At 40.1% G+C, this 21,486-nt stretch overlaps 1 protein-coding gene across 3 annotated transcripts; it reads right to left on the bottom strand.

Annotated features, from left to right (window-relative positions):
* Nucleotides 1-611: 611 nt before the first annotated feature.
* On the bottom strand, nt 612-16,827 carry LOC137098770 (BMP/retinoic acid-inducible neural-specific protein 3-like). Of its 3 annotated transcripts, none has more exons than XM_067475351.1 (8): nt 16,028-16,827; nt 15,565-15,865; nt 11,512-11,714; nt 8,998-9,215; nt 6,349-6,454; nt 5,125-5,361; nt 3,054-3,276; nt 612-1,852 (listed from the first exon to the last, which is right to left on the bottom strand). In XM_067475351.1, the coding sequence occupies exons 2-8, from the start codon at nt 15,831-15,833 to the stop codon at nt 766-768; spliced, it is 2,343 nt and encodes a 780-aa protein (XP_067331452.1). In that variant the 5' UTR covers nt 15,834-15,865; nt 16,028-16,827; the 3' UTR covers nt 612-765. The 3 variants fall into 3 exon arrangements, with proteins under 3 accessions (XP_067331452.1, XP_067331451.1, XP_067331453.1); XM_067475350.1 differs by having other exon boundaries at nt 612-1,900; nt 16,028-16,826; XM_067475352.1 differs by lacking the exons at nt 6,349-6,454; nt 8,998-9,215 and having other exon boundaries at nt 612-1,900; nt 16,028-16,826.
* Nucleotides 16,828-21,486: the final 4,659 nt, after the last annotated feature.

The raw sequence follows: 21,486 nt of genomic DNA, 5'->3' as shown, positions 1-21,486 counted from the left end.
GAGGCTCCAGATGGGCAAAAACAACACAGCACACAGCACGCACCACTACGACTGTCCACCGGGATAGATGCTAAAAGAGGCTAATGGGTTATTTTGATTCATGCCAGCCACTTCTCTAAAAATGTTCAAAATATTTGGTAACATGATAATAGTATTAAATGAGAAATACTTTTTTCATTCACCTTGTTTCCACAAACAGTGGGCCTCCCCACAATTTTTAGCCAAACCTGTGACAGATATATACTCATATTTCTAATGAGGGATTTCTGTTTTTTGTTCTCCTTTTCTCACTGGTTTGAAATCAGTGAGCATCAGTTTGAAATAACTGTGCACTAATCCCAGTTTAACAGCTTTTAAAGTAAAACAAGGTAATAATTGCAAGTCCGTGTTATTAAGCCAAAGTTTGGATGGTTTCATAAAATCTGATAAATAGTCCCGATGAAGCAGATTAGCGGAGTTCTTTAATTTTAAAGGATTAATATTATATATATGTTATATCTCAATATGTTTTATCTCAAATATATTTTGACAGTTTCTTGTTTATTCTATTCGAGAGAAATACTTAATAATAAAAAATTAAATCCAAGGGTTTAAATCCATAAACTACAACTTAGCTTATAAAAACAGCAAATTTAATGGCACACAGTGTTTGTACAATAAAGCCTTGAACAACATACCACACACTTGACACAAATGGGTCCAGCAGACAAAGGGTACAGGCCTTTGTGTGGCAAAGAAAGAGTACAAAACACCAAATCGTAGCCACTAACTACACAGTTTATTTGCCTCATAGTCCACATAGTTTGGTTGTCTGGCACTGAAAGCTTGCAGGGCAGTGAGTATCCTGGTCACATCTGTGCTGGACAGTTTGAGTCTGTGGCGGAGCAGACAGGCAAACAGATCCACGTGTGGGGCTCCAGGGGGCGAGAGGCGGTTAACCCTGTAGCGCAGCTCCACCAGCTGCAGCAGGGCTGAGTCCTGTGATCCCTGAGTGTACGGGTAGTCTATCTGCAGAATCAGGTCCTGGATTGCCTCGGGGTCAAAGTGCACGCTGTATCCGAACAGCTGCATGCTGTTCACTTTCATATAGCCGATGTTGTTTGATGGCTCTGTCTCCTCCAAAGGCTCATAGTACATCGTAGCGTTCTTGTTTCCTCCTGCTCCCACCAGAGAGTCTCTGATACGGCTCCTCAAGTAGAAATGAACCGTCTCAAAAAAGCTCTTCCATCTGTTTCCTAGAATCAATGTCCAGTTATAGCAGTCCAATGGAATGTCCAGCTTGGTTCGCTCCCAATCAGGGTATCCATGCTGACCTATAGGCATGGTCCAGCTCTCTGAATGACTGCCCCCAAAGGGATTCACAAACAGAGACAGAGCCGGCTCCAGAGTGCTGTTCCTAGTGAGGCAGAACTGGAGAGCAAGTCCAAGGAGCATATGAACACGGTTGGATTTTACCCGGTTGCTTTTGAGGGTGAGCAGCATTCTTTTCCTCCAGGATGGGTCAAACCAAGTGTTTACACGCACATCATTGCTCACAAAAACAGCATGCAGAGAGATGCGTGGGTCACGGCGCTGGAGCAAATAGCGCAGCTCCAAATCCTGCAGATCTCTATCGCTCTCCAAGCCCAAGTAGGGGTCTGTGGGGTCGGGCACAGCAGGTCGACAGGCTCCTTGGGTCAGGGCGAAGCTGGGGTTACAGCTGGAGCATCGTGTCCGGTTCTCTGTGGAACAGGAGGCACAGCGGGGTCCGTCGCCCACGGAGCAGGGAATGAGGGCCTGGCAAGGAGGATGTTTGTAGGGGCAGGAGCAGCTGCGACTATCGTCACTGTAAACACCAACCTGGTTGTTCTCACTGCAGTATAAAATGGACAGGGCATAGCTCAACCAAAAGTGCAGAGGCCTGTTGGAGAGACAACAGCTGAGTTAGATGCTTTGGGTTAGGAGTTACTATACTGCTGTTTTTGCTATTACAGAAATGTATTTGTCACCAGATCTTTTTCATGTTTTCTGAATATGCAATGAAGTGTTTTGCACAAGATTAATCTTGGCTTTCACAAACAAATGTGTTGTTTTGATGTGCAGGAAAAACTATTTGAGCCAAATTCAGACTCAGCTGGAGTTACAGCAGCAAAATCGGATAAAAATAAATGTTTAAATCTACCGAATTCCCCTTCTGTGGTGCAGATGGGTGTTATTAACACACATGGACGTACACATACTTACACACAAAGAGATGCACATGCCCACACTTTACATACAGCATATAGCACAGGATAAACTCTTGTGAAAACACATATCATAGGGAATATAAATGAGCAAGTGTGTAAAAAAATGTTTTGTCTCACAAAAAATCTGACTAACTATGCAAATCTAAATCTCTTCGGGTTTCTTTTTCTTTTTTACAAGCAGAAGGGGTGTAATAAAGAAGTGTAATTGGATTGTGGACTAAGGAGGGAGTTGCTGCATTTGACTAGCACGCTGATGGAGTGTGTCATTTAGCTAATTTCCCTGCCAGAAATAGCTATCAACATAAGAGTGTTCATGGGAGAGGCATAAATCTGAATGAAGTTATGACCACAGTGGCCTCTGATATGCTGCTGAAATAGAGCACCCAGGTGGGAGCAACTGTAACAATAAAAAATCCAGTAATAGATATGAGCAAAGTCTACTATTGTCCACAGAAAGCTTCAATTCCTGGATGTGATTCAGGGGAAATAAATGCACTATTACAAGAGCACTTTTAAGATGCTGGATTGATTGTAATAAAGTTTAAACCTGCAAGGGGTAAAATGTGTCTGTCAAGCCAAACATGATCCCGTTTGTCTTTCCTCCTACTGAAACACAGAAGCAGCTTTGCTCCTGTCAGCACTTTTCCCCTCACTCCACAACTACTTTTCCTCAAGTGCCTTCTAATAAGTACCGTCTCGCTCTGCTGCTTTCACCCAGCGCCTGGTGCATAAATCATTTTCATAATTATAAGTTTTGGGGAGCACCTTGGGTTAACAGGCTGCAGCATAAATATTCCTCCCTCTTGTTCCTGTCTCGCTTCTTACCTCGGCCTTTGCAGGACTATTTTGGGCTGTTTTGTGCATCTCTTGCTGAGGATGAAGAGCTTGTTAGCGGTGCGGCGAGCTTTGGTGAGAAGCTGGTTGCTACTGGTCTCCAGCTGCCTGTAGCGCTGGAGTAGGCTGGCATCCGTCCTCCACAACTGTTCCACAACAGATGTGTTTACAGCGTAATGGGTTGGCAGTTTCCCAACAAAGCTTTGGAACTCCTCTGGCAGGAAGAAGAACATGAATAAGTAAACTCCGCCTGTAACAATATCCAATAAACTGTCAACTCCCCATTTTTTGTCCCAGAAAAGGAAACAGTTGAACGGCAGAAACAGCTGCAACATGCAATGAAACGCATGTTTTGTTATTTCGTTTGGAGAGAGGATCTCATCAGCATGTCATATTTTAGTTTCTGTGTAGAAATTTTATGATGTTAATCACCACCTGTTGTTGCCAGCATTCAACACTGTACACATTCAACGCAACTAGTCTCCAATTAATCATGAGTGACACTGAAAGCAAAGTAGCTGTAACAACGTGATAGTGTGTGTGGAGGTGGGTTGGGGTTGCCATGGCAACATTAATAACTCACATCAAACATATCGCGAAGGTGTTTCAGAAAAGTTATTTGACATTTTTTGATACAGTGAGAAAGTTCTTCAGTCTTGACACAGCTGCACTTCACCTCTCAGTAGTACAAAGTCTTTGCACATGAAAGCAGTGCACTCTCTCTGTCACTATCTTTATATTCTTTTAAATTTAGAAACAGGCTTTATATATAATCCAAAAATACACATCTGAAATACTCAGCATCATTACCACAGGCATCTGTGTCAAAGGTGCACTTCTGTAGCCTTTAAACATCAATGCTTCCTGCCATAATAATGTACAGTATAACATAACCTTGGCATAGTGTCCAATAGCAGCAGGTTCTTCCTACTGATTTGTGCCACACGACAATCTTTCAGTTTTGCAGCAAACAGCTGCGTAAATTGCTGTGTAAATGCTAGTTGAGTCTACAAATCTTTTTGACAGTGGTTTGGTGTGTTTGTGGCAATTATTACAGAATCCCAAAATTTATGTAATAGTACATTATTAGGTGTTGGACACAGGCCAGGCTTTGTGTGGCTGCTGGTTCATTTATTTGTTGAGATGTGTTTTGTAGTTTGTAGAGCTGAGTGGAATTGTTATAGGACTCATGAATGGGGATCATACAATGTGCTCTTATACATCAGGACTTGCAGTCAATATCAGACAATCAATGGAAGAGCTCTGCACTGTCCAACACGGACGATAAGCTCAGTGGTGCTTTAGGGGTTAGGTCAACATATTAAAGTAATAACTCAACATTTTTCGATTTAATATCCTTAGCTTATTCCCTTTATCATCTTATAATTATAAGTATTATTATATCTGTTATCTGTTGATTTACGTTTGTGTTCAGACACCATGCAGACATAGGACTTTTCATTTTTGACATAACTGTTATTTCAATCACCAATTTAAAGTTATAGTTTAACATTTTCCATTTGCTTACAAAGAGACAGATGAGACTAAGACCCCTACCGTGTATGCATGTCTGCTGCTATACATGTTTGTGTTTTGTGCCATTTTAGCCACAGAAACAACTTTAAAGCTGATCTAGTCATAAGGTCTCAGTCACAAATGGTTGGACTGTTTTCTGCCTCACTGATTCTTCACAGCAGTTTCATCAGAACAGATGGACTTTTAAAGAAGCCTTTCTTTTTTTACACACTACAACCTCAAGAGCAGCAGAAACATCATTTGATTTGACACGGTGACACAGTGATTGACAGTTCTCTTGATTCAGTATCTGGCAGCTGTGAGTATTTGACAGCCAAGAATGAATTTAGAACAAAAACTAGATGCATTCTGGTTCGTGTTGGCTGTTATATACAAGTTCATGTTCATTATTTATTTATTTTGGTAAAAAAACCAAAAAGGTTTTATAACCCAGTGTTCCACCTGTGGGCTTATTTGAAAGAACCATTCAAGCTGACATTTTGGTCCCATTTTGGACCCTGACAGCAAATTAAAATTCCCAACTCACCAGATTCTTCAAACTCCTGGTTGATCAGCCTCCAACCATCTTTGATGTGGAGCAGGTTGTTTTCCAAAGTGTCCAGGTCAGAGTGAGGACAGTTACACTGAGGGTAGTCTGTGCTGCACTCACACCAGCAGTCACTGTTCTGGCAGATGAACTGGCCCTCGGACTTACAGCCAATGTAGTTGAGAGCTGCCTGAATGAAGCGGCTCTGCAAGTATCCTGGTAGAATAACCTGCAACCCTGTGCATGAGAAAAGACAGTGTGAAGATGGGGTGAGGTCCCATCAAAGAAACAGGAAACGATTATAAATACCTCAAAAATCTTAAAGACTAGTAACATTATACTGTAGATTTTTTTGTGGTAGCCAAATCCCACAATAAAACAAACAAAACAAAAAAACAAAAAGCAAAACAAGAAACAAATTGATTGCACAAATGAATCTGGTTTGTGGAGCCAAACCCTACCACAGCTTAGTCATCTGTCTAATCCACATCTAAAAACAATTAAAACACAGTCAATGCCACATAAACAGTGATTCTGCTGTGAAACCTCACAAAAAAACCAAACAAATGTGTATCAATCTGCCGCTGATGATTTATGTCTTTAAAAGTAAAGAGTGGGTTAGGATGGAGTTTAAGGTTTGGACAAACTATAAGTGAACACATCTTATTTAATTCTTAGATTAAATTTGAATAATAATGCCAAATGTATCCTTTAAAGCAACAGTTGTTTTCATAGAGAGAGTTTTATAAGAAGATTGATACGTATCCCTGTCATTTACTCTATATTTGGTGAGTTATAGCAGCCTGGAAGCTTAATTTTGTGTGAAAATTGAGAACAGGGCAACAGCTGGTCTGTCTTTGTCCAGAGGGTAACCTGCCTACCAGCACCATGTCTGTATTTTATATGTATAGAGACTGTGAAGGTGACGTTTGCTTCGTCACTCTCTGCACAGCTATTTAGATTGACACAGTTATTCCATTAAAATAAATAAGAATGCTCCACAGCTTGGTAATTAACCATAAACCACCTCTCTTCTCTTCTCTTCTCTTCTCAGAAGGACGACCCTCTCATAAAACATTATAAAAGTGAATATCGCAGCACTTCTGCCAGTGGTATTCAACAAGTCTGTGTCAGGCCAACAGCATCAGCTTCGGCTTCGGTGCTAATTTATCAACAGCAATGGGAAACAACAAAAGCCACTGTCATACAGGAGGCAGGTTGTACCTTGTAGCTGAACCTTGTTTTCTGGACTGTGAACAAGCACAGAGCTGACTGTGTCCAGATTGTCATAGTTGCTGCATCCGAGGGGCCCAGTTCTGGTTTCTGTCACCTGCAGTGATATTGAAATGGTATAAATGACATGTGTAGTGACTCGTGTTTTTTCCTTTTGTGAAACACAGTCGCACCTCAGTTATGCTGGCTGTGTATACTGTTGTGTTTGTAAGAGTTTTCCCCCATTAAATATGAAGAACAGACAATGTATTGACTCATTTTACTGGTGTGTTTATAAAAAAAGAAAGATAAAAAGCCCCATCAAAGACATTTTATGCCTCAAATGAATATTAAATGCAATGAGTCACTGTGAAGTTATACTGAAAAGGTCTTCAATCACAAAGCTTTCTCTCAGCTCAGACTGAATTATTTGTTCTGATCTGAGAGAAGAAATCAACTTTAACGTTCCTTTCACTGGACAACTTTAAAATGATTCACTTCTCTGCTTACATCATTTCTAACAGTAATTACTCCTGATTTTAAAGTTGAAAATTCTGACACACTGATACACAAAAACAACATAACTTAGTTACTTTTGCAAAAGTTGAGGCTCAGAATCCCTTCTATTTCTCACAGAGAACCATATGTGACTTTAATGAATGCCCGTGTATCACAGGTGCTGCTTTACATTCCTCATAAAATGCAGTATTCATCTCCCTCTGCCCCTCTCTTTCTCTCACTAAGATCTTCAATCTGCCTGAACTCCACACACGCTGCAAAGTGGCAAATGAATGGAAGTCAGCCTGGCTGGAAACTAATGGAATGATATGTTTAATCCATCAAGCTGATGCATAACCAGAGGAGCGTGTTCTCAGTTTTATTTATTTTTTTTTTTTGGATGGGGGGGCACTTGTCTTCATCAGTGGCTACTCCCTTTAGCATCTACATTTGCCCCTCAGGCTGATTAATGCGTACACTCTAATAGCCACTTCAGATGATAAAATGGATGATTGGTGTTTTATACTACGGAACGCATGACTGCTGCTTCTTCACTCTGCTCTTTAAAGAATTCTACTGGGGAGTTAAAGTGTTAGAAACTCTTTATCTTGTAGTATTGCTGTGCTGCTGCTTGAAAACGGTCTGTTTATTAGTCTGCAATGGTGATTAGCAAAGGCACGTTTGACCATCTTGCCCTAAAAGCTCAAGGAATTCATTTAACAGAATCGAGTATGATGGTCATTCCCAGTTTCTTCTGCACATATACGTTTTCCATGAGAATAAATTACACTGAAGACAGAGAAACAGGAGAGAGAAGTGAAACAGTCTTGCTGGACCCCTGCAGCTACACCAGGTGAATCTCTGACTGTCAGCCAAATTCTGCAAATAAGCATTTGTTCTTAATCCTGGTGATTAAATGAGTTATGGATACAAATTCCCTGAGCTGGTATTAAAGGATTTGTTATCACATGTAACCTTCAAGTTGAGCTATCAAATGCCATGAATTAAAACTTTACGTGCATGTCAATATCGGAAAGAAACATTTACATTTTCTACTTTATAAACTTCTCAGATTAGGGTTTTCATATAGTATATCATCTCTGTGTTAAATATGATGCGGCGTTAGAGATTCGACCGCTTGGCAGTATGTTCAAATTGGCTTTTAAGTGCTGCATACATGTTAATACATCAATAGCAGTGATCCAATAATACTGATTTTGAATCATCATTTCAGATGTTGCTTGTAAGAATTTCGTTCTTTTGCACTTTCAGTAAATCTATTCTTAATGTCTATGATTAAAGTCTGTCCCACTTGTGACCACAACCAACGGTGATGTAAAACAGTGCACATTACTGCAGCAAGGCACGATGTTTTTTAGGTGCATTTTCTTACATAGGACAACACTCACATAGTATTTTCATAGCTTGGCATTGCTATTTTTACTAAAAGAAACAATCGATGTAAACATTAAATCCATTAAATAAATTTATTTTGTGTATCTCTGACGTTCATGTACGTTCATGCTTAAAACCACTGGGTCAAAATAGCACCAGTGCTAGTGGGTTAACTTAATCTTAACACGAAATGATGAAATGAAATGAAATAAAATAACAGCAGCACAGAATCGAAACAATCCTTTGGCACTGAGTAAATTTATCCCAGTATTTTGTTGCCGTTATATTGATGCACCCTTTCAATTTTAACCTAGTGATGTGTGTATGCTTTTATTTATTCATCAAGCCTGAAACTATTCTCCTCCCCTGAAAACTGTCATTCATTCATGTTCAGTATCTTCAGCTCAACCCAAAACCAGGCTGCCTTCAGACAGTCAGTACACAGCATCTCATTTCCCAGCAGATCAGGACTGCTAATTGCACTGTTGACTTCTTGTTGTATTTTTATCATACTCATTTTGAACGTTTAACTATCATTACTTCTATCATTACTGTTCATTGCACTGCACCTCTGTCTATGGCACACCTCATTTTATTCATCTAAAGATTTTTTAATACTAATGGATGGATGTTTTTTTTATTTGTATGACTGGCTCTCTCCCTTTTTATTTCTATTTGAGCACCAAACAGCTATAATAAGGCAAAGCAATTTCTCCTTGGGATTAATAAAGTTCTCTGGTCTTGATTGCTGCTGTATTTACAGTTTACCCGTATGGCAGTGGATGCGATCTGGAGGTGGTGCAGCCTGCGTAGCGTGCTCTCTCTGTCGGTGAAGTAGGAAGCAGCCAGCTGGTGGAGGGTTTCCAGCGTCACTGTCCCGGTAGTATTTGAGTTCTTGACGCTGCTACGACTGCCCTCGGCCACCGAGGGCGAAGACTCCTGGCTAAGCTTCCTTTTGTCCACGAATATTGTCAAAGACTCCTCCCCTGGTGACAATCAGGCAAGGGGAACGAGAGCTTCATTAGCTCTAACAGACGAGCACTGAAGCACTAATCACCTTTCATTAGTATCTTTTCAGATTGGACAGAAAAGCACAGTAGTGATTAAGTACTGTGGGGGAACTGATGGTTTGGATGATTGGAGGAAAACTGCATTAAACTCCTCAGGAGCTTGTTCAAGACCATTGATCAGGTTCCCCTAATTATTTTAATTATCTTAATTATATTTGCCAAAAATTAAAATCATATCTTAGGTCAGCAGAGACACTTGAGAGACATTTCTAACAATTGCAATTATTACAAGAATAATACAAAAAAATACAAAAGAAAGACAAAAAAAAAGAAAAAAAAAGAAAAAAAACAGCAAACTACCACTGAGACTTATTAAGTCTTTTCACACTTTCAACATAATGTTTGAGATATTTCGTTAAAGGACTATCCTGAACTAGAAAACTCCTCAGGGTTTTTTGTGATCAAGAAGTGTAGCATCTTCTTTTTGGTGTAGTTGCTCACATTCATGCAACTTACCTCATTTGCTTCTATTAAACTCATTTATTTCTCAGTAAAACTTTCAAACGTTCTCCAGAGAAACAATGGGAAATTGCTACCTTCACCAGTGTGTCATTATATTTGTAGGTAACAGCAATAGCCACAGCACAGAGTCCACACTGTGACCTACATGACAAACAGGTCATTGATACGTCCAATTACTTTTTGCAATGACAGGCTGAGTTACCAGGAAATTAAGGCCACTGCCCAAGATTTCAGTCAAAAAAGGGAAGAGTGCATCTTAAGGGGAAGATGGTGCTCACAATATATGCTCTTTAGCAAAGCTTAACAGCATTAAATCCTCTCTTAACAGCATGCCGAGGTCATTTTGTCAATGCAAATCTCACTCGCCCTTTTCCCAAACTGGTCCTCTGTCAGTAACATTTAGAGAGAGCCACTCCAATGATAGTGACATTTGTAGCTGCAACCAAACCTCTGCAACCCCCCAAAAAAAATGGGTAAACTGAGGACGATACCTAAAAGCTTTTTTGTTTCCTAGCAAAACACCTGAAAACTACCATGTCACCCTATGTAGAGGGTGACATACCAGACAGAACAAGTCTTGATCAAATAAACATATGACATTGCCTGCTGAAATCACACTAGATTTTTTTTGGCCTTATGACCTCATTGTCACATTTGCCTTTATTGTCAGTGGCTTTCCAAATGTCACATAAGATCAGTGGTGTCAGCAGCTGTAATCCTTTAAAAAAGGCATTATGATTTTACTGCCATCATGTAAGTGGCATGACTGGAATTCATAGCATGATCAGAATTTCTGGTGCTTAAAGACCACCAACAGAGAGGTGTCAGCTTTTGGTTGCATATTGCCTATCTTTGAAATCAGCAAATACTGCCACTACAAATGTTAGTTTAGGCATCAAAACTACATGGTGATTATGGTGATCATTACAACATGGACACAGGGGAGTGCTGTTAGAGTGAAGCTACTGTCTCCTAGCCTAGCCCTCATTATTTAAACTCAATTAAACACCCTGCTCATAATCTCAAAGTCTGAACATCTCGTAACAGCAAAATATCAACAATTCCATGTTCCATGTAAGACCAAAGCAGACTGTTATTAAAACGTTCAGTGGTACTTTGAGATTTGTTGAGCCTACAATTGTATCTTTGTCATAACTGTGATGGATCTCTGCCCAATATTAATAGTGAATCTATAAATGAACTTGTTTCTTTAGTTCTGAGATGCTGACTGCCAAGCCTTATGTTTATTGTTGATATTTGGCCAGTTACTTAAAAAAATCTTTTGCAATTTTATGTTTTATGAGATTTTTTGTTGGATAGGCCGTTAAAATAATTACTATTTTCTTATGACATACACTTTTCAAACCTATTCTTTAATTTCTTATAATGAAATATACTGTGTGATAAGGATTTGTTAAAGGAAGAAAAAAATACTGTAAGCCACCTGTGTATAAATGATAGTGTTGTACCAAAGTGATGAAGCTCTGTTTGGGGAACCATGCTGTTTTGACAGCCAAACAAAAATATTAAATCTGTCTTTTTCTTTTTTGTACACAAAACCAGAGCAATTTAAGTTTTTTATGATAAAAAAACAAAACAAAAAACACTGATCCAGAAAAATGACATGCTTTGTTGTTTAGAGAGCAACAGATGGTAAAAATCTGTCCCATGTGCTGATGAAGAAGAAAAAAACCACATTAGAAGCTGTGTGAATTATTGTTGCTTTGAAGCTCTGCACACTCTACTATACCTCCCAGCGTGGCAGAGAGGAGGACGTGGGTGCCGTATTTCTTGATTACACTCTCTGTAATCGTTTGGAGGGTTGGCCGTCTCCCCAGCTGGCGGATGGTCTGCATGAAGTCAGGGTCAAGGGGAAGAGCCAAACCACCACTGCCACCGAACTTGTCCCGCTTTTCTACTGCCAGGCTGTTGACCTTCCATCGACCAAACTCCCTGAGAATGCAACACAGACACAGGCACACACACACACACACAGTCAGAATTCTCTCAATTCAGAGGACAGTTCATTGACTGGCATTAATTACGTGGACACTCACTTATTAAGCCTCACTCTAACTCTATACATGATCACTATTTGTCTCAAGAATCCTTGACTCAAGTCGTCACCTTACAATGTCACAATAGTTCCTAAAACAGATGTAGGTTCCCGCATTCTGTCTGTATAAACAGATTTATGTACCCACAACATGAGTAATACTAACACACACACACACACACACACACACACACACACACACACACACACAAAGGAACAATCTGCTCACTTGGCTGAGGTCTTTAGTTGTGTGTAAGGCCACTGGCTGCTGTGGTGAGAGCAAAGGAGCATCTCAATGTGTAATACACACTGAGGCACATACACCAATCAACCACAATATTAATACCACCCAGTGGCGCTAATGTTGTGGTGAACAGGGGTCAGCATGGGCACGCTGACCAGCCGGTACTACAAGCTGTAAAGTATTGAGTGTCCTGACAGCTGTCCATCATTGCCAGCATTAAATTTGTCCTGAAAGCTGTGGCTGATCAGTGCATACTGTTCAGCTTACTGACCACAAACACATTCACTTTGAACACACAATGAAGCTGTAATGTCTCCTCTGAGGGGCTCTGATAACATGCCTTTGATGTATAAGATAATTATGTGGTAACTTAAGGGACCATAACATAGGGTGGGCTTTAACTCGTTCAAGTTTTGTGGTTATTAATTCATTCATCCATAGTCCATTTTCACTTGCACTTTTATTACATAAAAAATTAGATAAAAAAATTCTCAACCATTTTTGTCAAATGCAGGGAAATTGTCTTTTTTCAGCAGATTCAGTCATGTTTGCATTTACTACCCCTTTGATCAGCACAAGCTGGGAAAGAGGGGCTTTGGATAAGTAACTTTCAATAAAGTGATTCCACTGTTTTTCTTCTGGGAAGCAACACTTTGAAACTGCATTTAAACATTCATGCTGAGTTGAATAAAAGGTGTGTAAATTTTCCTGGGAAGAAAACATGGTTCTGAGACAGTACTTGTGTGTGTGTGTTTGGCTTTGTTTTTGAGGACGGGATCAGCAAGGACATCAGCAGTGGCACAGCCCCACATGCAGCAGAAAAGCAAAGCAGTGTATTTCAAACTATTACTTTAAAAGAAATGCTCCATGTTAATAAATCAGCATAGCTTCATTATATTAAAACAGTTCAGTTAAATATGAATGTATATTTTCCAAATTATAACGGCTAATATTTCAGATTAGCGTAGCTACTCCACAATCGTTACCTGCTTGAAGGAAACTGCAGAACTACCTCCCAAATATCGAAAAGGCCTTACGGTTGTCACCTTTCACAGCTTTAAATAGCTCCTCCATGGGTAAAACAGAACTTGTAAAACAACTCCCATAGCAACAGAAAGGCACAAAATAAAGTCCCACATCATCAGCTGTCATCATTTGTTATCTCGTGCCCTTTGGACAAAAGTCTCACTGTACTCAAGATGCTCACAAACCACCTCTCTCTGTTTCTCCCTCTCTTCACAGCATCAGTTTATGTCTACCTCTGCCTCAGTGCTGCCTGCTGCTCTGTGTACCTCACTCTCCTTCTGGGATGGCAATCAAATCACTGCCATAAGAAAAACGATCGGCAGGGAAATAATTGAGGATCCGGAACAGTGTGGAGTGTGTCATTACAGCCAATCATCATAATGAGGGACAGACTGAGTGTCCGACCCCGGTGGACAGATGGGCTGTGTGTATCCAGCCTAGGGTTAAGCCTACAGCTATTCCATCTGCAGGCACATATGGAAAACAGAGGAGGGTTTGCTGCATGAATGTGTTTTGTTATCTAAACATGAAGGTTCACTGTATATACTGTAAGCAATCAAAAGGTGATAAAAACAATTTGTTGCAAGGGAAAGTATGGTAAAAGAAGCTGCTGTAAGGAGCAAAGTGACGGTATAATCACATGCAGCTTGACTGACAGCCACGTGATAATCTTGGTGGTGTTTGTAGCTCTTACACAGACTACAATGATACAAGAGCAGTTTGGACTCCCAGGCTGTTTAGGGGCACATATGTAATTAACTGCAATTCTGTGGGGACCATTTAAAGATAGTTGTGGTGCATTTTTACAACTGGTGCATTTTTACAACTTATTTTTTTTGTTGATATTATCTCTGTAGGGCATTAAATAATGAGCCAAACCAGCCAGTGGCACATAAAATTGGTTCCAACTGAATTTCCTGTCAGCTACAATAGGTAATTCTTTTAAAACTGTAGGTCTCATCCTCAAATCCTCAATCCTTCCTTTGGGTTAGAAATGTGAGCAGGCAGTTTACAGGTGGCAAGATCAACTGTTTCAGGTGAGATGTCAGTCAGCCAATACACATGGTGGTTGCTTTAAACTGTCCAAGCTGTTCATTTTGTCACTTTCGGTGATTTTCGGTAATTATGGAAAAGGTCTGGCAAAGAAGAAGCCTCAAGTCAAGGGGACTACTGGGACATTTATGCAGCATGTTCAATGATAAAATGTAGGTGTCACTACAAGATAAACACTACAGTCTAAAAGGTTCTTGAGAGGAGATAATGGACCAGCGGATTTATAGATGCAGAGCATAAAGTAATTTCTCACTTAGTGAAGTAAACATCTGGTGATATTCCTTAACATAAAGGAAATATATTCCTGGGGCTGAAGCATTGATAAACCACACAAGACTGAAGTAACAGTAACAAACAAATGAAATGACATCAAACTTTAGAAAAATACACAGACACAGATTCTATCAAATTCAAACCCATCTGTTTTAACGTGTGTAACTTAAAGGGCATCTTCACCAGTTTAAACTTGCTCTCTATGGCTTTAATTTAGGGTGTAAATGTACATTAATGCTTTTAAACTGCCCTCTGAGCCTTTATGAATTTCTTTCTTTGCTAATAGGTGAAAAACTCCTTTTCATCATAATGAGTTAAGATGATGTCATCTGGAAGAGCTCTGGCAAAGCAGGTTGACAATGATTACAAACTCTATAGTATGAGTGACGAGATGACATAATCTGAACTGTAGGTTCCTCCAAGTGTCATCTGGAGACATTTTTCAGATAGAAGTAGAGAGCTATAGGGAAGTTTGCGTAACATTTATTGAAATTTATTTATATGTTCTACCCAAACTGGAACCAAAAGAACCAAGGTAATTATTGGATTATTATTGAAGGCATCCTTTAAAATGTATGTGGAGCCTGAATGCATCAATAGACTAACTGGACGTTTCACTGTTGCAAAAAGTCAGGAATGTATTGCAAGCAAAAGAATACAGAAAAATATTAGATAATGGGGGCAGGAGTTTAGTGCAGCTCAGGGACATGCAGTATCACACATGATTATGGGGTTAGAATCCTGCTGCAGAGGTAATTTTGAGACATCACAGAATTATCAAACGCAAAAGCCTGAAAAAAAAAAATCTGAGACAGGTATAAATATTTGATAGTCTTCAGAGGACAGATCCGTTTTCAGTGAGAGTCCTCAGAGACAGAAGCAAAAGGGTGGATTTAGCAGTGCTACAGTAATTTGGATCAGATGTGACACCTGAGAGGGCAAACCTGAGTGTGCAGGTTTTATTCCAAACACTACAGCAGCTGCTTTCACTGATTAGTTCCTCTCTAGCTCAAAGTACTCATCAGTGAAATTACCCGGGGCCATGTTTGGAGGAAATGAAAGCCTGCAAACACTCACAGCCCGAACTTGAAACTCACACAGACCAACACAGCACACATGCAGTAAATATTGCCCGCCTACATCCGTCTCACCTGTAGATCTTGTATCTTGTGTTGAAGCCCTGCTGGTACCTCTCTGCAGCCTCGGTGAACTCCAAGGACTGGTGAAACGGTCCTTTATCTGACAGCAACCAGCCCAGGGAGCCGGGAGCACCGTCGCCTTGTCCGGCGGCGGCTGCTGCTCCAGCGGCGGAGGCAGAGGTGGCGGCCCTGGAGGTCCAGCAGCAGCAGAGCCAGAGGCTGAGAGCCGCCCCCTCCCATAGCAGAGACAGCCGCTTATGACTGATTCTCTGACAGCTCATGCTTCACCCAGCGACACCTCATTCTTTCCGGACTGGGAGGAGGACAGACAGTTTCACACATTTCGGTGGTGAAAAAGTAAGTGCGGATTTTGGGCACAGAATTCGGGAATTTGACGCAGCATTTACGCAGAGTTACACAGACTAGTTACATGATCATATGTTTTATTTTAGGCCTGTACGGAACGGACACTTACCTGATTGTGCAATAGGGACCATATGATGCGCTCACAAGAATAACTGAACTCTTCCGATCTCGCAAGAGCTGCGAATAAAACCTCTCTACTTCAGTGGTCCGAAAAAACTCATTAATTTGCGATGACTCCCTTCTTTCAAGCGCTGCTCCAACTTAATGTCTGCTTTCCCTCAACTTTATTGCGTGAGACGATTCTCCAGCATCCGAACATCCATCCGCTCTTCGACGAGAAGTTGCCGCGATAGAGACACGGACACAACGCATTTCACAATGAGGATGTCCATACTGTCAGAGATGGTTCCAAAAGTCAAAAAAAAAACATAGATATTCCCATCCTGAGTGAAGTCCCTCTATGGTACTGTATGGTCCTTAAAGGGGCTGCTTGTTTAAAACAAATCAGTGTGTGAGCTGTTATTTCCGCCCCCTCTGCTGTGTGAGCTGGTGGATGAATGAGCGCCTGCCTCAGCACAGAGAGCTTTTCTTCCCCAGTTTTTTTTTCAAGTGAGATAGCAAGAGGGCGAGCAAGTGCATCATGATGAGGCTAAAATATACAGTTTGAGTGGATTCACGTTTTGAGGACAGCAGGATGATGATTGTCTATCAGGACAGCTTCCATCATTCACCCTTAGCTTCACATAAATTCATCCTGGTTGTTTATCATTCCAGCGTTTCCCCCTCTTTTTGAACGTGTTAAAGGAGTCTGATAATAGCCCAATTATCCCCTGGTGTGTTTTCTTTTCCAGTTATTGTCCTGTACCACAGCTTCAGAGCCTGCTGCCTGCATGACTAAATGGCCCACACAGTGCACATTGGTGGATTAAAAAAACCCAAATAATTACAGCCGATTATCAGGGAACATCTTTCTTGGATGATGTTGATTTAAGTTCAGTAGTGCACCTAGTTTGCCACCTCCAGGCAATGTAAATTGCATTTGAAAAAACAGTCTGCAATTTAGAGATGCTTAAATTTCAAATTATGCAAAAGAAACTCTTGACCTGCAACTTCTAAACAATAAACTTTGCCCACTCAGGAGCATTTTAGTGTGGAACCTTGTTACTAATGGTTTTTGTTCAGATGAGGCGGGAGTACGAAGAGATCCCGGTACAAACACTAAGAAATGCAGTTGAAAAAGCTTTTAAACATGTAAAATCTTAGGAAAACGATCTGCCACAAGCGTTCAAATTCTGCGGGAGGAGTTTGTTGTTCGGGGATGGGGGTCGACAATTACAGTTGAATCTTTAATAAGACTTGTAAGAATTGTATATGCTGTTTTTTGGGTCACAGCAATAAATAAGCAACATTTTTGAGCCATAAAATGTTTGATGTTTCCACTGTTATACCTGTGTTTGCCAGGAGAGTCCTTTGTCTCACTCTTTCAAGTCATCTTGTCATTATGCTCGCCATTCACACTGAAAACCTGATTGACAAAGGCCTCCCTGTGTTAAATGGGCTGTGAGTAGAGTGTCTGTTATCCCTGATGGGCTTGAATCAATAGTCTGCTTGCACTGATTCCCTTTTGCTTTAATGTTATTTGGCAAGCGCCCCTCAGGATGCCAGGGGATGTTTCTTTTCTTTTTCAAGCTCAAATTAAGACAGTCAATTCAATAACGAGAGGTCACATCTTCCAGCTCTAAATAGCTATAATCACTGTCACAGCTGCTGATGGAAGTCTGGATTGTCTCAATCAAATCAAAACAGTTTGAAATTTCAAGCAAGACAAGGTTTTTCCTTGGGTCCACCAAGAGAATTTGCCTCCCCATGTAGCTGATCTTGACATTCAGCACATGTGTAAAGAAGGGAATCTTCGTTTGCTTGTGCAACAAAAGGAACACATTAAATATTCCAAATTGTAAGTTGTGTGGAGAAGGGATGGAAGAAATGAAGGAGGCTAAATGAGCTTTTTCCCTCTGGGCTGCAGACTGTTATATTCTCTTGAAATCTGGGTCTTTGTTGTCTGTGTGTGCTGTAATTGAAAAGTTGCAGCCCTCTGTTTCTCTCTCCCTCCCTTTCACATTGCTTTGCTTTTCTCCCGCGCTCTCCCTAACTTCCCTTCCACCACCCCAAACAGCAGTCTCTCTTTCAGCCTCTTTGCTTCTTCCCTCCATCTGAATTCTCTGTCATCTCTCGTTTGACTCATTCTATTCCCCTCCTTCTTCCCTCCCCGGCCGCCTGCTGAGCTTTAGGATGAATCCAGCCGATTTTGATCATTTGCGCCCCAACCATCTGCTGAATCAACTTCTTCCCGCAGATGATAAAAGGGCGGAGCAAATCTGAATCGTCCGGGAACATGATGTGAAAAGGCTTGACGTGGCAGTGGTGTTAATAAGAACACAAATGCCTCTGAGCTGGTAACATGCAATGTGCCAAAGTAATCACAAGTCAAAAATGATATTGTTATTTCCTCCCACATTAGAAACAGGGAAGAGGTTTAGCTTCACCTTAAATGACATGGAGCTTTTTACAAAATGCAGGATTGTGCATCTTTGACTGTGTCCAAGTAAAAGCTTGAAATTACATTAAAATGACAAATGTTACCCAAACGCTCTCCCAAAGCATTCAGCAGTTTTTCTGTTTCAGGCTGTAGTTTTCCCCTTGATGACAAATGTGTTTTACTGAATAATTACTTCTTCTGCACCTTTTATTGTGAAAGACTGAATTGTAGTAGTCAAGCACCGTGTAGAACAGATCACGGCTGCACTGTGTGCCCGTTATTCTTTAAAAAAGTCTCTCCAAAATAGAAAGGTGACGTCACTTAACAGGTGCTGAATGGGAAAGTGCGAACAAATTGGAATGGATGACGATGAGGTCTCAGCTTTGCTAATTCCATTTGTCCCAGGAGGGAAGACAGTGTTTGGACCAAAACCCTTCTCTGTGAGTAATTGGACAGACGTAGAAAAGATGTTTGGAAATGTAACAGCAAAGGCTTTCAAAGGAGTGTGAGGGGGCTGAGGTACATTAACAAGAGTTTTCAGCACATTGAACATGATCTCAATGCAGAGATTAATTAAAATGAATGAAATTAGTTTAGCTTTCATGTACAACCTTTGTGTTTGTTTGTAAATCTCTGAGTGAGCAAAATATTGCGTCAGCTCTGCAACTGCTCTTACTAAAGTCAGAAGATGGTGTGAAAAGAAAATAGTGCTATTTTCCAATGCATTCAAAGTGTACCTGGTCCAGTGCTCAGCGGCTTTCTTGGTTATTCAGGTCAGGGAACACACATGTCCGAGCCTTTGTCAAAGCTTTGGCTTCTGTGGCCTGGCTGCTATTTTTGCTTCTTTGCTGTACATGCCCTTTCATTCTTGAGTCACACTGGAGCAGTGGAGGGCTGACCTAGAATACTGAAAACCTGTCACACAATGAACATCTGTAGAGAAAAGGTAGCTAAACAGTGGCAGCACTCAGGAAACAAAACAGCCATAAATAGCTTTGTGAAAGCAGCGCTTATGAATGCACTTGAAGATGATTGGTGCTTTTGAATGACATTGAACAGATATATAAAATAAATTCCTTTCATGGCCTGGATAGGTAATTATTAATTGCAATGTTTGCTTATGACGACTCAAACAAAGTGGTGGCACTTTTTTAAGCACTTAAATGTTTTTTTTTTTCATCATATGTTTTTCTGGTAATGTGATAAAAACCAAGCACACTTACTATGAGCTGCATATGGTAAACAACTACTAGGTAACACATTTATTTTCCACTGAATTTCTACTTTTTTTCATATTGATAAAAAGGCAGAGAAACATCTCCATGTATTGATGATTTATATTTTTTTAATGTAGGCTTTCCATTTTGTTTGGCTAAATAGTGTTAATCCTAGGCTGCTTTCTGCGTCTTACATTTAAAGACAAACACATACTGACAAACCATTTTTAAGTTTTCAAGTGTAATTATTTTGTTAAATACACTTAATTTGTGTTCTGAGGTATGAAGAGGTTGCTACTATTCATCATTCTCTGTTTTTTCATTTACTAACAAGCTACAGTCCAGAGAATGTTAGCTTAGCAAGTAGTAGTAGTATCAGTAGTAGTAATACTCCATGCAATGTTAACAAGGCCAGTTAACAGTCATTATACCCATACTCTTGGTTTTGTAAGCCACTTCCTACGTACGAGGAGTCGGTTTTTATCATATAGTAAGTACAGCAATCAGAAATAACCTCACAATTACCTGTGCCATCCAATAAAGGTATAATTTAGGATTATCACCTTTCTGACAGTTTTAACCTAAAAACTGAGATATCAGTTCATAGGTCATAATGTTATGCCTGGCCGGTGTACGTGGGTGTGTTAATAAAGCTGGATACTTGAATTAAACATGGCACCGAATCTAATGAAAATTTCTTGCCCGGTGCTTGAGCCAAAATGTTTTCTGATTTCTGGGTTTGATTCTGCAAAGTGTGGCTCACTGCACATCACAGTAGTGTCCATAGATTAAAAAAGTTTTTAATAAAAGCATAGAAAACAACTCTGTTTATAATTTAAAGTCTCCTGTCAACAGTTTTACAGGTTTCTCTTTTATCAGTTTTGTCAATAGAGAAAATGTTTTTTGGACCATGTGGAGATATTTTGTTCCAGTACCGCTGGTGAAATTGGCTAAAAGGGTAAGAGGTGATGTAGTATCCAGCTAGTTTAACACAGCCATGAGTGAATAAAACAGCAGTAAGAGGTGTAGTCAGTGACATACTGTAATTTAAAAGTGACAGTCTATAAATAGAGGAGTGGTGGGTAACAAAACAAAGAACTTGAAATGAGAGACACCAATTTGTTTTCTGTTTCAATCCAATGGTCAATGGTATTATTTTATTCTTAGCCAAACCCTGACCTTTTCCCTAAATTTGTAGTTTTTGTTCCCAAATGTAACAAAGTTTTAGCTCCACATTCAGTATTGTTACTATGAAAACTAAATGGCATGGTAATGACCTACTGACAGAATGTGAACCTATTCCATAATTATGGTATGTATGGGCTTATACCAAGAGAGGGCCGTATGGGCCATAGAATAAGTGGATAACATCCAAACTGGCTGACAAAACTTACTTGTCTTAGTGACACCTATACTCACACCTCATCTCTAATATCTTGTTTTAAAACGACTCATTAGCTTGGTGTTTGTCAATTAACCTTCTCCTTTAACTTACTATACAGAATATAAATAATACATTGATCCATTGCTTTTCATCTATCAGACGGATTTTTTTTTCATTGAAAGGAATAATAAAGATTTTGGAGGGTCTATGTTGGCTTTTTATAAGGGACTTAACAACTGCAATTGTATGTGATTTTGGGAAAATGCCCGATAGAAATGGGACTAACAATTCTAAGCACATCCAAATCCATCAAAGCAAAACATTTTTTGAAAAAGCTGGTTGGCAAGTTGTCAACCCAGCAGGTGGATGAGATAATTTCAAAAAAGGTGGGACGATTGGGACGAAAAACACAAAACAATTCTTAGAAA

This window comes from Channa argus, chromosome 14 (assembly GCF_033026475.1).
Source record: "Channa argus isolate prfri chromosome 14, Channa argus male v1.0, whole genome shotgun sequence".
NCBI classification, from domain to species: Eukaryota; Metazoa; Chordata; class Actinopteri; order Anabantiformes; family Channidae; genus Channa; species Channa argus.
The sequence above is the reverse complement of the archived record's forward strand: the minus strand, read 5'-3'. Positions and strand labels throughout refer to the sequence as shown.